Source organism: Pipra filicauda, unplaced genomic scaffold, assembly GCF_003945595.2.
Source record: "Pipra filicauda isolate LSUMZ 115617 unplaced genomic scaffold, ASM394559v2 scaffold90_size2875636_pilon, whole genome shotgun sequence".
NCBI classification, from domain to species: Eukaryota; Metazoa; Chordata; class Aves; order Passeriformes; family Pipridae; genus Pipra; species Pipra filicauda.
In genome coordinates, this window is record NW_024105098.1 from 1,378,071 (window position 1) to 1,396,228 (window position 18,158).

Here is an 18,158-nt window from a genome sequence, read left to right on the forward strand (position 1 = left end):
CTCTTTACTAAAAGCATCCAGGAGTCGGGTCACCCAGTTTTCTCTCTGACAAGGGTTTGGAGGGACTGCTTGGGAAAGGGAAGCCCTGGGGCCCCAGTGCAGATGGGGGGGCTGCACTCTGGAGGGGTCGGCCTTTGGCTCTTGGCTTCCAGGGGCCACCAGGAGTCAGTGAGCCAGGCTGGGGACGAGGGGCAGGACTGGCTGGGACTGGCTCTGGTGCCTGGCCCAGAAAATGGAAGTGTCCCCATGGGGGCAGCTGGAAAAGGCCCAGGAAGTAAATGCTGCCCCAGTCCAGCCTGTGGCAGTGGTGAGTGTGCAGGGGGGAGGAGGCTGGGCCAGACGAGGGCTGGGGAAGAATGGCCAAGCCACGGGTGGGTTCTCCCCTGGCTCCAGGGCCCAGCCCCTGATGGGAGGGCCTTGGGCAGGGCCTGGTGCGACTGCAGGAATCTCGGAGCCAGCTGAAGGGACATGATTTTGGAAGGTGCATTGACAGGTCCAGCTCTCTGCAAGATAAGTCGAGAGCTCTGAGCCAGAGAGGGCATGAGAGCCAGGTACAGGCTTGGGAATTGCCAGGAGGGCTTTTGAAATGAGCGTAAGGGAAAGGGATGTCTAAGAACGAGTCCCTTAGGAGAGGGAAGTGGAGAGACTGAGTTTTGACCCCAGCACAAATGATTTGGGAAGTTGTAATAAAACAAAGCTAACTCTTGATCTGTTGAAACAGGCAGTCCTACAAGACATGTCTTAAAGGAATTTCTTACATTGGAGATTGATAAACACAAGGTCGCATTTGCCAATTTTACCCATACATTGTCAGAGGTTTGGTATGTCCATGGTGGGAGGGGTATCAACTTCCAAAGGGCTTCTTGCTGAATTTTGTTTGTGGAAATCTGTAGACCATATGCATTTAAGGCATTAGTGGTTGTTTGTAAAACTTCTTGTACGACAGATTGGTTATGGGCACAAATCAGTATATCATCCATATAATATAATATTGCCTGTGGGTACCTTTTCCTGATGGGTGACAAGATATCTGCTATGGACTGTTGACACAACGTTGGTGAGTTCTTCATTCCCCACGGAAGCACCTTCCATTGATACCTGCAGTACGGTTCTGCAACATGAACTGAAGGAACTGAAAAGGCAAACTTAGGAGAATCCTGAGAGTTAAGTAAAATATTGAAAAAGCAATCTTGGGGACTCTGTGGCTTGCAAACACTTAGTTAGGTGGGGTATGCTACTGGTTTCTTTAAAAGCAGCTCAAAAAGACACAGAGACTGCTCCAGCCAAACCTCCCGCTCCTCCTGTGAAGGAGGACGAAACTAAGGGCACAGAGTTACCCTTTGAGGAGAAGAGCGGCTGCAAGCTGCCCAAACTCCCACAATTGTGCCTTTCCACCCTCCTGAAAGAGGAATCTGACACTGACTCCGATGATTCTTCTGATTGGGAGTTAGACGAACTGGAACAAAAATTATCTCCTTCCATTAATACTCAGTGCATGCACAGAAGGATATATGCAAACAAATGGGACGATTGCAGAGAAAAAGCTTTAGCAGCAGGGGATTGGGAAGTTGTACCCACCTGCCCTGTAATATACTGACAACAAAAATCTCCTAAATATCATAACCTGTCTTATGAAATGATAGAAGATTTACAGCAGTTAGTAAGAGAAAGCGGTATCTCTTCACCCCGTGTGTAGTCCTTTTTAGAAATGTTAAGTACTTCTTATGTGTTAGTTCATGCCCCCCCCCTCAAAGGAATATGGCCCAAAATGCTTTGTCTGCGACCTCATTCCAGCTACCACAGGGAACCCCAGCCTGGATTTGGCCTCAAGCAAATCAATAACCCTGACATCCACTGAAATAGCCCCCATACCTACTGGAATGTGGGGACCCTTAGGGGAAGGAATCCACACACTTTTAATTGGCAGATCATCAACAACAAACTTGGGTTTGTTTGTTTTACCGGGAGTAATCGATTCAAATTACTATGGAGAAATACAAATTTTGATTTGGACGCCGGTACCACCTTGTTATGTTCCTGAGGGGCAAAAACTCGCCTAGTTAATTCTCCGCTTTCCTGCCCAGAGCTGAGGAAAATGTGACAGAATATTAATAAATCACCTTTGCTGAGAGTAGTCGTCACCCCAGTCCCTCAGGCTTTGCAGGAGTTTGTAGGGAACAGACCCAAATTCGAATCCTACCTCTAAATTTCTTACAGGTTTTGTTAAGAGATGCTGGACAGGAAATCACTCAACAGAATTCCAAGACTGCACAAGGAATAACAGGAGAGTTTCCATGGAGTACAGAAGTTCCTTTTTAGCCTCCTCAGTCTGGGGCTGCAGGAGCCCATCTTTGCAGCCAAGGGCCCCAGGGTTCCCAGGGCCACCCCGGTCTCTCCCAACCCCGACCCCGAGTGACCTTTCTCAGCCCTGAGTCCGTCCAGCACTGACAGAGCTGCTGGGAGCTGCAATTCTCCCTGCTCCCTCTGCCTCCCTGCCTGGAAAACACCCCTCCTGCACTCCCTCCTCCTCCTTACCTCCTGCAAAAGAGGAGCTGCAACCTCCCGGATCCTTCAGCTGGATGCTCCCGGCCGAGGGAGCTGTGGGGACTGTGCCGAGGGCAGGTGACACAGACCGCGGGTCACAGCAACGCTGAGCCTCCTCAGGGCCGGGCTCTTCTCTCTGCGGGGCACCCGCCAGCCTGGCAGGGACACTTCTGCTCTGCACGGGAGCAGAGAGGGACAGCCCCGCAGCGGGCTGGGCCAGCACAGCCCCCAGCCCTGCCCCGCGTCCCGCGGCTGCCCGGCCCTGCGGCCGGAGCGGCCCCACAGAGCCCCGGCACAGCCCAGCTCGGGGCCGCCGCCCGCCCTCCTCCCGCCGGGGGAGCTCCCGGCAGCCTTAGCGTACGCCCTGGGAGTTGGCTTCTTTATTTTACTTAATTTTCTTTTTACCTAATTTTCTTTTTTAATGTATTTTTAGTATATTTCTTATTGCATTTTTAAATTCTGTTACTATTCTCTTTAAAAGCCCGTGTAAGGCGGCCACGCCTCCCCCCGCCCGGAAGCCCCGCCTGCCCTCCCCGGCGGCCGAGCGGTTCAGGCGCCGGCCTGGGGAACGCGTCGTCCTCCAGAGCCGCAGGTTCGAATCCCGGCCCCGGCCCCGGTGGATAAGGCCGTGAGCGGCACTGCAGCCGCGCGCCCTCCCCCCCAGCCGAAGTCGTATTTATTTTTAATTTTGTTGGTTTGTGTTGTTTTGGGTTTTTTTTTTTGTTTGGTTGGTTTTGTTTTCTTTTTTTTTTTTTTTTTTTTTTGTTTTTTTTGTTTTTTTTTTTTAGTATTTTAAATTTTATGATTTTCCTTAAAGGCTGTGTGAGGCAGCCACGCCCCCCACGCCCGGTGGGAGGGAGCGCAAAAAGGGAGGAGTGAGACACCCTGGACCCCCAAAATTGGGGGGGAGGGTGTTATTGGGGACTCCCCTTCCCCTCCTCCCCACTTTGGTCCATCATCCGTGTTGAAGACAGAGGCAAAGAAAGGGTTAAACACCTCTGCCTTGTCCATACCCCTGTTTTGGAGGTGACCATCCCCATCGTGGCACAGGCAGAGGTATTTTTATACTGCCTATTGCCACCCAAATTAGACCAGTGAGAATTCATATAAAAACTCACCGAACCAGAACTGTACTCTAAGGAGAACTTAAAATATCAAGTACACAAGGTCAGAGTAAAGATATCCTTCAGTATCATTCACAATAAAATTAGAAATCCAAGTCTTGAGTGGGTTTCAAATAAATAATCATTTTGAGAAAGTGCTTCCATATAAAGGGAGCTCTCAAGGCAGCAGAGCAGTTTGCAATTCCCCCTGCTAACACATCCCCACCAAGAGAATGTACAGTGGGCACTGCCCACTGGGGAAACAATCACGACACAGGGCACACATGCCAGCTTCCATGAAACCCCTGAACAGGAAATGGGGGAGAAGCAAATGAAGGCATGTGCTGCCTTCTAAAGCGCCACCCTTTTTCCTTTTTACCAACATAACACAAATGGGAATGAAAGTCATGTCTGCTTCTAAAATCCACTCTCAGCTCCCAAGACTAACACAGCACTGCTCCGACACAGAGAACGTTCCTCAAACTGACACTGCAGCACAATGTATCATCCATCCCCTCCCAGCTGCTCTCTGATCCCACTTGAGCCTTTAAATTCCTCTCCAGTAACTGCAGGGGGAACCCAGAAAGCTTAAAGACAGCTAAAGGTTGTTGTTTCTTGTAGATCCTGGCCCAATGTGCTGAGAAGAACCAAGATGAAACACAGCATTTTTAGATGCTGGGATCTTGCTCTGAGAAGGAGTTCACAGATCCCACTCTGAGGAATGCTACATTTAGGTTAAAAGTGACAGAGAACAGGTATTATGGGATTAGCCAAGGGAGAGGAGGTACCAGGCTCCGAGAGGCCTGCCTGCCTTTGGTATGTTCTGTTCTAATGAAAGATAACAAAAAGGTCAGCTTCGTAGTCATAAATTAGACAGGATGGACATCTGGGGGGGGAAGAAGAGCTGAGTCAAGGGGTTTTTAGCAAGACCTTAGCACATAGTCAGGAAGAGCTGAAAAGTTCATTGGCAATGAGGAAAAGAAAAATGACCCTCATGAGGCTGAAGAGTTGGAAGGACCCCCAGGAACCTCCCCAAAAGGAGATGACTCCGCCTCAAGCTCCGCCTGAACCCTGCCTAATATGAATATTATCACTAGATGTTGTAATTTTAATGAATATTCACGTGAAATATTGTAATCCCTCACCAAGACTGTAAGAATTGCCTGCCTTTTCACTGAAAACTTTACAGCTATTTTGTCCCATGAACTGGTAGCTCTCCAACGTTGCATAAAATAAATACCTTTGCTGCTTAAAGACCAAATTCTGTCTCTGAGCAGTTATTTCCTGCTGGTTTTGGCAACAAAGACATGACAGACCTCAAGGTGTAGAGTTACCAGCAAAACATATGGTGTCCTCTGACACTCAAATAAAACCTTCCAAAAGTCAAAATTCTTCCTCAAAGTGTAGATTTGCCTTTCTTAAACAATTCCAATTATTCTGCTGTAAAAATACACCTGATGTGAAATTTCTCACATCAGAGAAAGATTTCACAATTCAGAGAGAACAAGAAAAAAATCAACAATAAATTTGCCATAAAACTGCTTGCCAGAGAGTTACTGTAAAATTGTTTTTGTTCAGTAATATTAAAAAGTATTCAATATTCAAAATCTTTTCTCTCTGCAGATAGGGCAGGGCAGTCTTCCACTCTTTGTCCTTTAATTCAACATGCAATAGCTCTGTGCTAAGCACTGCACTACTCACCAGATAAGTTGTTTCTTCTGCATTTCTAACATACCTGAAAAAGGTTCTGTCTCTTGCTGCTGTGAGTTAATATAAGAATTTACTATGTAATACTGCTGTGTACCTACTGAATAAATATTACAGGAGTTAAAGGAGTTTTTCTACTGCTAGCTGGGCTTTGGCAAAACAGGAGCTGGGCCAACATACACTAGAGACTTCACACATTTGAGTAGGGGACACTGCAATGTTTAACAGATATAGAATAAAATAAATCTGAGATTACTAAAACTCTCAGCACACAGGGTTCCCAGGTTGTTCTGAACACAGAAGCAAGGTAATCAGTTTTCAAGGAAGGCCACATAGTCAGTCAATCTGGCCAACTGCTGTTCATTGGGAATTGGTGGGACCGCAGCAGGTTCTAAAAAGAGAAAACAAATGCATCATTCATGAAATTTAGGAAGCAAATCCACCAGCAATACCATCCATCACAACAGTAAGGAAAAAATTAAATGCATCAGACTGCTGAACAGCTTCCTGGGGGCACACCTTAACTGTATCTTCTACCTGCACAGCTCTAGCTGACAGGAGTTTGCTGTTATCTGTAACATTCAGTAGTCCAAGAGCTACCAACAGCAAAAACTGCTGCAACAAGTCCCATCTGTCAGCAGCCTCCAGAATTTTTTTGCACATAATGAAGTGTGAATAATGAAGCCTGACAGTACTTTCACCTGACAAAAATGCTCCTGGTGCTCTTTGGTGGCTCCTTTCCTTACAAGCTGCCATTCTAAAGACACCAAACAAATCTACTGGGGGATCTGACAAACAAAACACACAGGACTGCACGGGCTGCAGGAGAATGAGGGCACATGCAGAGCCTTAGATAAGTGCCAGCTGACCTGAGATCTTGGGTGAACAACAGGTTGGAAGGCAGGTGACTAAGGCCAGGGACATAAATTAGGAATTAAAAAGCAGATATAAACAACAGTAGCAGGAAAATTTGCATTTACTCTTCCTGCAGAGTCATCAGGCCAGCATTCAGAACACAGTGAGAGCATCCACACTGCTTAGGGCTGCAATTGCATGTCAGAGGAGGCTGACAATCCAGTGGACGTTTTCAAAAAGCAAGTTCCTGGAATTAAATCTCTATACTTAAGACACTTTGGCAACTGCTAGACACAGGAAGCCACCTATTCAGACCTGCTGTCACTGTCTTGGGAACAAGAGAAAACAGCTTTTTGAGAATCCAACATAATATCTTCCATCTCAATCTATAGTTGAGCTCTGAGGAAAACCAGAAAATCGCTGTTTCTGCAGGGGAGAAGGACTTCAGAAGTCCCACATTATGCAATTTTAGCCAAAATTGTTTTGGTTTACAGAGGCTGTTCTACCCCTGCTTTGGAATCTGCTCCCTCCTTCAGCTATGGAAGTGGGAATCTCAGCAATCTCAGGTACTTCTTACAACGTGAGGGAAAGAAGACAGAGGGATAAATGCTCCTGTTTACCCAACACCTGATTGGGGTGATTTGTTTGGGTTTTTTGAGAGGGCAGTGACAACATTCACTTCTCTAGAACTTAATTCCCACTTTGTGGTGCTGGTAACAATCCTTAAATCCATCTAAATGCACATTTACTATATATAAACAAAAATACCTGATGAAGGAATAAATCTCTTCAAGGAAGCTTCCAGCACACCTGAAGAAAAACACATGGAAGTTAGTCCAGTGGAACAATTTTAAACAGTTCTATACAGCAAGTCAAAACTGGGTTCAAAGGTAATGAAAATCAAACCTGTTTGTTTATCACACTTTATCACATAGATAAAAAGCAGAATACCCAAGCCTTAGCTGCTTCAAAACAGATTACAGTCTCCCACCCTCCTTCTTTTGCCTCAGCAGTAGTTCCTGCACTCAGTTTTGAAAAAAAAAAAAAAATCCCCCACATATAAGTAGTTCCCAGTACTTGTAAGCTCTGCCTAGTTTGCAACCAGTTCATAGAAAACCCCACCTGATCACATACAAAAGCTCAGGGCTCTGGTTGGATTTGTGCTCTGAGGAATAACTTTCAACACCTTGCCTGGCACATCTTTATTATGCTGTTCTGAGCTCTGAACACCTAAAAACTGCCCCTACAAACAGTGTATTTTCTTAGCCTAATAGGTCTGGCCCTTTTAGATATGCTGGGATTTGGCTCCTTCTTCCAGAGCTGCACAGAGCAGTTTAAGACCAGTCATTCCATACTGCTTTCATAGCTTAATATTTATTTTTGCCTCAGCCAAACACAGATAAAGCTTTAGCAAAAAAAAAAAAAAGCCAAGTATTTCTGCAGATCAAGCTTTGCACAAACAGAAATTCTGTCATCAGCAGAATGACAGTGAAGAAAAGATCCAGCAGAATAAATTTTAAAAGCAAAGGAAATTACACCAACAGCTAGAGCTCCTCAGAAGACAAGGATTCACTCAATCCCTGCCCAAAGAAGTTCTAATTCTCCTGAAAGAATTCTCAGGTTCAAAATAGTGTATTTTTTACTCAACTTTCTTAGATTAAGAGATGTCATTGCAGGTCACCCAGCTGATGTGGCACTGAGTCAGAGCCAGCAGCAGAGGAGCAGGAGCAATCACAGTGTATCCTGACAGCTTTTGTTTAAAAAAGTTCATGTGAGGATGTAGTTTAATCCAAACTACTCAGAAGTCCAAACCAGACCCACTACTTTGTACTTCCTTACATTTATACATGCCCCATGTTTACAAGCAGCATTAGCCTCCAAAAAATATCTAACAGAATTCTGGGCGAAGTTTTAATTAAAAACTGCCACCTAATTCCTCGAAAAGGCTGAACCCAAGGTTTCATGGAATAACAGCTCCACCTACCTGGCTTTTTAGGCATCACCATGCGAGTTGCAAAGTCTGCTTGCCAGCCCTGCTCTAGCACACCTGGAAAAGCATTTTTACACTTGTAAGAACAGTCTTCTTATGTGATTGCTAGACATGCAAAACAAAGATGTACATTAAGGCCAGTAGAAAAGTATCTCGGGTCACTGCCTCTGTGCCATAACTCCAATACAGATTTCTTACTACAATACTTATATTTAAACATGCAGTTCAACAAATAACATCGTGAAAGCACACGGAATTAGCTTCATGTTTCACTCTTCCCTCACCATGGAATTGTTTTAACATCTAGAAGGGGAGAATAGACAATAACCAGTGGCAAATAATTTAAAAAAAATACAACCACTATCCAGAATAAAGACATTATTTCTATGCCCCATCACTTGTCTTTGTAACAGTCTCTGAATCTGTATACATGTTTTTATTAATCATCACTTAGAGCTCTCTGATCTCAATCACCCATACAAAAACTACTCAGGGAATAGATGCCAAGTACCTTTCACAGCTTCTTCTACGGGAAGTCCAACAAAAGCTGCAAAATCATCTGCAACTATTGATGTATAAGCCTGAGAAACCAGTGCAAAGGCTCGTTTCCTGGTGGCATCTAAGGACAGAGAAACACTGTAAGCAGATGGAGACTCATCTCCACAGGTAGGAAACCTGAGAACGTTTTCCCAATTCTGATGCCTTTGGAAAACCACTACCAGCCTCAAAGTGAGCACTGCAGAAGTTCCCCCTCCCCTCCCACACTTCACTGTCGTACTACGGTCAGCAGCCAGAGACAACAACTTGCTCTGCCAGGACAAAACCCCTCTGAGCCCACAATGACCTCCAAATGCAGGTCTTGGGCACTCCCACCAGTACACAAACCACTTCAGGAAACCCTGCATCTGAGGCATTCTCCACTTGCAATAGGCTTGTGTGTCAAACAGTTCAGAAGCAGAAAAAAAAAATCTACTACAACAATTAATTAAATTGTTAATGGCATCTAAAAATCAGTTGTTTCTAAAGCTACAGAGAATTTGTTATTGCAGAATACCTCAGAAGGCTTCTTAGCAGTCTGTGCAGCCCTCTGGTAGCAAGAATTTGCATGTTACTGTTTCACAGTCTTTAAAACTGTCAAAACGTTTGTCTCAAGTCACAGGTAACGGATAAACCTTTTTGTAAGTGTCAGAAGGTTCTGAAATGCCAAGTCACATTCCCTAAATTACTGCTTAGAAGTCTGATAAAACTGGGTAACTAATGGTCAGTTTTGCTGTTACAGAACAAACCACGTGGTTTATGAAATTCCAGTATGAAAGAATATACAATCACAGACACAACCCTAATAAAAACAATTTAGTTTGTTGCTACCAGGTATTGTCACGAGATTTTTATTTACATCTGATATCTAAAATCCTTTCGGGAAAACCTACAAAAATTTGGCAACAGTTCTGATTTTTCATAACTAGTCATTTGTCTATTTTGTCTCTGTGTTTGAGCACACAGGAATCATTTTGGGCAATTCCCTGCTGCCCACACAAGTCCATTTTGTACCTCTGAGTGCTTCCATGATTGGCTGGATGGTCTCAGACCACTGATGTGCACTGATTGTTGAATAGATTCCTGGGAAGTCTCTCTGCCAGATTCTCTGTCCCACTGACCAAACTGCACCAAGTTCAGCATTTGCCTGTTGTGACAAAAAAAACCCCTCCCAGGTGTTAATCCAGAAGAATGTCTTCTCTACAATGGTCATAGCTATAAACCCATTTCCACTTCCAGGTTTTCACACAGTGTTGCTGTGCACTAAATACAGCAGGATTCTGAGTTAACTTTGGTCCAGATACCATTGATTCAGCTGATGTAACTACTTTTCTCTTTAAAGAAAGTTATTCCAGAACTATCTCTCTGTCCCACCTTGACCGTGAGGTTTCTTAAACAAGGCTACAGAACAGTTGTTTTCTTGTAAAATGTGTGATTTCAAATTAAAAATCTAACAACAGAGGAGTCTGGAAGCATTTCTGGTGCTATATTTAGCTGAATCCTCCAAACATATCTTTGATCCAGATTAAGTGGAAAACAAATGCTTTCAGAAAGTTTATCCAGTTGGAGATGCAACTTATCTGAAGTCACTCTGTCCTGCCCAAGGTTTTCTGTCCCCTCCTGTGGAATGTGCCCCATCCCAGAGTTGGATCCATTGCTTTTCCCCAGCTGACCACCCTTTATCAGGAGACTTCCTACTATAAAGTCTACAGATTGACTGAACTCTACTGCAGCAGATTCCTTGTGAAGGGAAAGAGGGAACAGACAAGGAGATCTTAAAGCCCAGCACACTGGGTGAGCTGTTCCCAGCACAGAACCGAGCCCGAGGCTACTCACAAACAGAGTTCTCAGGTCAAAACTCACCATTTGCAAGCTTACATGAAACTATGACAGCACCAAAAGGCAGCTGATGAAGCACTTACAGATTTGATGGCAGGAGGTATTCTTTTCCAGAGATACCGTGCGTTATTCCTAAAAAAAAATGAAGTTAAAATAATTCTCAGACACCAAATGCTTCCTGCAAGGAAACACCAAAAGGTCTGTTCTGATCTGTCATGAACAGTCTCAGTGCTTTGAAACAGTTCTTCTAGGCAGGAATATTTTACACTGAAGAGGAAAAGCAAAGCTACTCTCCAGCAGACAACACGACTCAAGTAACACAGCAAACAGTTCATTAATGGCCTCATTTAGCCAGTTTGGGAGAGGTTTTTCATTTGAGTGCAGCATTTCTCAGAAGTTAGGTTTGCCACACACATTCTGGGGATTGGGACATATGAAACATTTAGTAATTGTTCTCTGTAGAGCACAGAAGCCAAACTGAAATGGTTACGAGTTCTAAAATTTAAAACGTTAAATAAAGAAAAAGACTCATTGCTTTTCATTAAAGCACAATTCTAAAACTTCACACTTGTAAAACCTCAAATTCCTCTGAACCAAGGTTATCTGCATTAAATATTCAGTATCAGCCTTCAGGGAATTTGCCCTGGAAGAATACACATCTACAATCCAGGAAAACACTCCAATCTTGGAATTCCCCACACCACTGCTTCCTTTGGGGCTTGGTAAGCAAATGTGGCAGTGACATTTTTTCTGCTTGAATAAATAATCAGTAATTTCTCACTAAAATCCCAAGTGCAGTGAATCCAGTTCATACAGGGATGTGGCAATCCCATACCAGATCAAACTCACAGGATCTCTGCTTCCTGCAGATTTAGCTCCTTCAAGCCAACAGTATCCCTCATTTTTAACATGGACAGTCCAGAGTTATCCTGCTGGAATTTAAACCCTCAAAACAAATTCAGCCTTGAACAGCTATAAATCAAAACACTGAAATGTTTAACACTGCCCAAAGCAGCCAACTTCACTGTTTAAGGAATTTTAATCCTAAATGTCCCTACAGTTCAAAAGGGTGGGGAGGACCAAACAAAGGAGAATAATTTCCCGGTCAGATTGAGGGGTCAAAGAGACTTAATCCCATGAATATCACTCTTTCCTTTTAAACACAGCACTGCCCACTGGCATTTTGTTACTCACACAACCAATTCCTCACAATCTGGCAACTGCAGCTCAAGGTACTGGTGACAAACCCCGGGACTAAAGGCACAGGTGGAGAGAAGCCACTCACATGTCATTGTGCAGCAGGTACAAAGCCAGAAGCTGGCCATAAACAAGGGGGGTTGCAATTCCTCCAGGAGCCTAAAAACAAACACAAATCGTTCTGTTACACATTTTTAGAGCAGTAGGATACAAAACAGAGCAGGAAGCCAAGTTTCATGAAAACTGAACACTCCAAGACAACCGATTGGGGTTTTTTTTTCCAAATCACATCATAGGTCTGGGCAATTTTTTTTATATCAATGCAGTTGTATTTTACAACGAAGCTTCAGGCTGCCCAAACCACGTACCAGCCACTGCTCTGAAGCTTGGGAATGGGGCAGAAGGGAAGTCCATTTACAGGAATGTGGGGAATCAGAACCAGCCCTCCCTCCCAGGGAGTGCTGGGAGCACACCCAGTGCCACAGTGCCCTCAGGCACAGCTGGCAGAGAACAGCTGTACCCTGTGCTCCTCCAAAGGATGGGAATGCACCTTCACAGCTCCTGGCTGGAAGGGGCAGCCATACTCAACTCTCCCACCCCCACAAGGCACTCTCCTGCTCCTCTCGGCCCAGGTGCCCATCACCTGAGGCAGCAGCAGCTCCTGCTTCCAGCACAATTCCCTCCAGGTCCACAGCACTCCCCACAGAACTCAGGGCTACCAGGAGGCTGCAGCACCACGCTGGGCACACGAGAGGCACCTAGGCTCAGCACAGGAACAGCAGCTGGAGCTGGATGCTGCACCCCTGGAACCAGGGACCTTTTCCACTGCAGGATGGAATTTCCACTGCACAGCTCTGTGCCCAGCACCAAAGTTCTGCTGGCGCCCGGGATCACACACAGGATCACCCGCTTCCCTCCACTTGCTGAGGCAGCCAGATCTAAACTCGGAATCGCAAGAGCTCCCAGAGAGCGAAATTCGCAGCCCACCCTTCTTTCAGATCACTGCAGCGGCATGTGTGAGCTCCACGTATAGACAAGCACTGGGAACTCCGCCCAAGGATAAATCTCTCTGGATGCCACGCGGGAAGAGCCTGTGCCGTGCCCGTGGTGCCACTTCTGCAGCCCCGGCTGCTGCCTGGAGCCCCGACAGTGCCCGCAGCAATTGGACGCTGCTCGGGCAACAGAATTATACTGAAATGCACTAATTTGCCTGAAACTCGAGAGTTTCTCGAGGGCTTTCTGGCGAGCCCAGGGGACGATTCTGAACACTGTGCCCTGCGCACCTCACACACACACACTCCCCACACCCCCCTACACACCCCCAGCCCCAGGCCCTGCCCACCCTACTCCCCGTGCTCCTGCACCTCCAGCTCCCGAGTCTCGCACTGCTCCAGGAGCCTCCTGAAGCTCTCGGCGCTCTCGGCCGCCACCGCCACCGGCATCTTCCCGCGACGTCACTTCCGCTCCCACCCCCAGGGACTTCCGCCCGGCGCTCTGTGCGCGGGGACCGCAGGGCGGCCGAGCGGGGGCGTGGCCAGGGAAATGGGCGTGGCCAAGGGGAGGGGCGCCCTGAGGGCGGTGCGCGCCGGGCGGCTGCGGTTTTTCGGGGTCGCGCAGATTAATCCTTTTTAAACCCCGTTATTTCTGCGAAATAAGCAGAATTCCAGTGTCATAAACGTAATTACTTTCAGTTTTCCATCTGTATACGTCGCCTATTGCGGGATGTATGAGATACGTGCTCCTATCCCGTATTTCACATGACATGCGATTAAGGGATACACTTTAGGGAGAGGAAGTGCTTTTCCAGCTTTTCCAGCTTTGTGCCTGTTTGTGATGGGTTTTAAAACTAGTTTTACAGTGGCAGTTCTCCATCCTTGTTCCCCATAAAACCCCCTGCCATGCAGAGCAAACAGCGCGGCCGGAGAGACCACAGAATCATGGAATGTCCTGAGCTGGACGGGACCCACAAGGACCATTGAGTCCAACTCCTGGCGCTGCACAGGACACGCCAACAATCCCTCCCTGTCCCTGAGAGCGTTGTCCAAACAGTCTTTGAGCTTGGGCAGCAGTGACTGCACAGCCCTGCCCGAGGAGCCCAGCGCCCTGCCCGTGGTGGCAGCAGCTCTGCGGGCCCAGAGCTCTGGCTCAGAGGGGTGTCGGCCACAGCCCTGTAGCCTGGGCAGCCGCGGGGGCCCGGACTGGCTGCCAGCCCTGCCTGTGCCACTGCCCCTGGCCGGCAGCACCCGGCGGACGTGCCCCGGCAGGGCCCCCTTCCCCTGCTTGTCCCCCTTCCCCTGCTTGTCCCCAGCCAGGCCAGCCTGGCCACCTTGGGGGTGTGCCCACCCTGCTGCTGAGGCCTCCAGGGCTTCTGCCACAGTGATGGGAGTTGCCTCGAGAAAGCACCAGAGCAGCCAGGTGGCAGGGAAGGAGGTGGCTGCCTGGGGCTGCTTATGGCCTCTGCCCCCCAGTTCCTCAGGGGCTTTTTTCCCGCTCTATTAGTTCCATCACTGCAATGAAGAGAACCATGGAGAGCTCCTGCACGCTGCTGTGGTCCTGGTGGAAAGAAAGAGGAAAAGACCTCAGCACCAGCTTCTCCACGCCCACGTGGGCACAGGCCTCAAAATCCACAGGGCACAAAGTTTCCCGGCAGTACCCAGAGCCCATGGGGGGGGAGCACAGAGACGTTTTGAAACAGCGGCCTGAGCACCTCAGCCAGCTGCAGGCCAGTGCAGATGGATATTAGGATGTATTTCCTGTTGAACCTGTTCTGGAGCTGTGTCTGGAGCCTGTTCTGGAGCACATTTGTGAACACAGAGAGGGTCAACCTAACCACATCTCTGTCTGCATCCTGCAGTAGCTCCACAAGGCTTTCACTCAGGCTCCAAACAAATGCTCTTGTCCTGTGAGGAACACAGTGCTGTGCTGTGAAGCCATGAATGGCTGCACTGCCAACACTGTTCTGGTGGTGCAGCCCCACGCTGCTGTCACGGGGCCCACAGGCCAAAGGCGTGTCCCCCAGAGGATTCAGGCAGCTGAACGGGGAGGAGGAGAGCTGGGAGCAGCTGCCACAGTTGCCAAAACCCAGCCAAGTCCAAGTGACTGCGTTGCACAGCCGCACGCTGCTGGCACAGCTTCAACCAGCTGCTCCCTTCTCATCCTCGAGGGATCCTTGCTGAGCACCACGAGGACTCTGAGCACCAGGTGATGCCGCTATGTGCTACACAACTTCCTAGAAAGGATCTGCAGGACCCTGTCACCGCATTCTCTCGTGTCCAGGCAGCGCAGAACCTGAAAGGCAGGGAGCAGTGACGGGGTGCCCGGCCGGCAGGAGCCCAGACCCGCACAGGGCTGTGCCCAGGCAGCAGCACAGCGTGCAGGCACCGTCCCGGGCAGCTGCGGCTGCGAGAGGGCAGAGAGGTGGAGGCAGCTCGGCGAGGCAGCGGTGGCCGTCAGGCTCCCCAGGGAACGCCATGGCAGGGAGTTCCCAGGGTGGCTCTTCCTTACTCAGCAGCTCCAGCAGGTGAAATGGGATCCCCCTTCCCCGCTCCCCTTGCCCTCTATGCGGGCGCGGCCCAAATGACCCCAGGACCGCCCCCGCGACCCCACCCGCCCTGGGCAACCGCGCCGAGCGCTGGTTCTTTGCCTGCGGTACCGCTCTCTCATCAGCAGGCGGCACCGGAGAGTCATTAAGGTCAGTGCGCATGCGCCTTTCTGTCGGCGGGGAGCCCTTACTGACCATACGTCATCATCATGGCTGGGCTTCGCGAACGGAGATTTGGGAAGGGCTCTACCCACGTTTGTTACAAGAGCGTTGGTGGCTAAAAATGCGGTTAAGGCCTTCGAGCCTGCACAATGGATTTTTTAGGTGAGACAGAGTGTGCGCTGAACTAAACCCGCCCTTTAATCCTAAGGTTCATCTGCCAGGGCCGAGTAAGCTTGAACGGTGGCAGCGAGGTCCTCAGGACGTAGGTTTGTTTAGAGTGACCTTCTCTTAGATGGATGGCCTTACAGGGCTGACGAGCTCCATCTGCCCGAGTTTAGAGTTGTATTCCGGGGCTCCCCTCTCAACTCCCACGATGGCACTGTCCGCACAGGCGAAGCTCCCATTCTCTCGCTCCTTTCCGCGCCCGGGGCCGTGAAGACTGACTACACATGTGCGAATGGTCACCATTTTGCCCTTTCTTACCCCGTGACAGATCCTTCGTTTTTGATAGTGCGCATGCGCTAACCTGCCGCTACTTTGTCCTGGCGTATCACGTGACGTTGGGGCTCAGTGGAGCGACTGCGCATGTGCTGCAGTACTGCATTGAGTCGGCAGGTGTCGCCAGGGAGTCTCGCGCATGCGCAGTGCCGCGCCGTCCCGGCCGGGCGGCAGCGGCGATTCCCGGCCCGCCCAGGGCGCGGACGGAGGGAGGACAGGGAGAGGGCCGGGAAAACTCCCCGGTGCGCAGAGCTTTTTCTGCCGCCTTCAGAGCGGGCACATCTTCTCACATTTTCAAGCCCTTTGGTTTTTCGTTTATATATTCAAAAGTCACATTTGTATTTTTCAAATGCTAGAAACTTTAAAAGTTTTAGTATTTTACACACACACCCACACACACCCTTCCTATGAATTTTCAGGCGTTTTTGGACTGTAACCTTCCTTACTGGAGGATCCCACCTGATCCTCTTGATTCCCCACTCATCTTCTTTGAGGGGGGTGAGAGGAAATTCTGAGGTAAAAGTTCATCTTTTAGGGGTCTGGGGGCAGATCTTGGGGTGAAAAGGGTAAATTTGGCAGTGCAGGACGAAATCTTGAGGTAAAAGGGGTAGATATTGAGGTAAAAATGCAGCTATGGGGGTGAAAATGCAAATTTTGGGGAGTGGGAGAACATTTCTAAGGTAAAAAATCAGATTTTGGTGCCTGGGTGGAGATTCTGGGGTAAAATGGCAGAACTGGGGTAAAAGGGGCAGACTGGGGAGCCAGAGGGGTTATTTTGAGATGGAAAAGACAGATGTGGGGTGACAATATCAGATTTTGGTGTCTGGGTGGAGATTTTGGGGTGAAAGGGGCAGATTTTGAGGTGAAAAGGGCAAATTTGGGGTGAAAAGGGCAGATTTTGATGCCTTGAGGGAGATCTAGAGGTTGAAGAGGCAAATATCGGGGTGGACAATGTAGATTTGGGGTGAAAATGTCAGGTTTTAGGGGCTGGGGCAGATTTGAGACTAAAAAAGCTGATTTTGATGCCTGGAGGGAGATTTTGGGACAGAAATGGGCAAATTTGATGCAAAGACAGTCAGATTTGGGGTGAAAGGGTCAGATATATGGGTCAAAAAGGCAAAATCAGGGTGAAAAGTAGCAGACTGGGGATGAAAAGGGGCTGATATTGTGTAAAAATGGCAGATTTGGGGCGAAAAGGGCAGATTTTTGGGTCTGGAGTCAGATTTGGGATTTAAAAGGCTGATTTTGCTGTCTGGAGGGAGAATTCGGGGTGAAAATCGCAGATTTTGGGGTGAAAAGGTCTGATTTGGGGTGAAAGGGGCCAATCTGGGGGGGAAAGCTGCAAATTTGGGGTGAAAAGCGCTGGGTTTGAGGGCCCACACGTGGTGGGGAAGAGAGGGGCCCTGAGAGTGGCTCAGCTGATGAGAGCCTGGTGCTGGTGACACCAAGGCTTCGATCCCATATGGGCCTTGCATTTGGGACTGGACTCGGTGGTCCTTGTAGGTCCCTTCCAACCCAGAATATTCTGTGATTCTCCTTCACCCCGTCATTGCTCTCCCAGTGACATTGGGTTGTCCCAAAAGACACCATCACCCCCCCCAGGCTCCAACCCCCCCCTTTTTTGCTCACCCCTAAAGAAGGCACAAAACGAGTCAAACTGCCCTGAACAGCAGCACGTTGCTTTAATAATGCCTTTGGCAAATGTACATTCTCCCCCCAAAAAGGGGGCTCTGCTGGAAAACTGATGGCAGGAAAGCCCCTCAAAGGGCTGAAGTCCTCCCCGGCTCCTGTCCCACAGGCTGGCAGCTGCCCCGAGGCACAGGGGCAGTGCTCGGACAGTGCCTCGCCTCCCACTCAGGCTCCTGAGCTCCAGCAGTGCCAGGAGATGTCTCCTCCCTTCCCCAGGGCGCTGCTGCAGGGACATCCCCCTGGGATGGCTGCAGGACAGGCTGCACCGGGACGGCAGTCTGGGCTCCCAGACCCACCCAACAGCTCCAGCCCTCGTGTGGCTGCTGCTCCTCCCGCTCAGCCAGCAGGGCTGAGAGAGGGAAAACTTACAGAGGGAACTGGAAAACCCACCCCAAATCTCAGGAACTTTCTTTCTGCTAAAATCTTGTGCCTGCATTTACATACCTCTGAGAAAAACACTCCCACTGGAGAAGTCCTGGATTTTCCTTTGGCATTC

General features: G+C 48.7%; 1 protein-coding gene across 1 annotated transcript; it reads right to left on the bottom strand.

Moving 5' to 3' along the window:
• Positions 1-3,771: 3,771 nt before the first annotated feature.
• LOC113989947 (COP9 signalosome complex subunit 8) lies at positions 3,772-13,241 on the bottom strand. Its single transcript, XM_027724969.2, has 8 exons — positions 13,137-13,241; positions 11,861-11,931; positions 10,659-10,707; positions 9,751-9,883; positions 8,711-8,818; positions 8,194-8,256; positions 6,978-7,019; positions 3,772-5,745 (listed from the first exon to the last, which is right to left on the bottom strand). The coding sequence occupies exons 1-8, from the start codon at positions 13,212-13,214 to the stop codon at positions 5,666-5,668; spliced, it is 624 nt and encodes a 207-aa protein (XP_027580770.1). The 5' UTR covers positions 13,215-13,241; the 3' UTR covers positions 3,772-5,665.
• Positions 13,242-18,158: the final 4,917 nt, after the last annotated feature.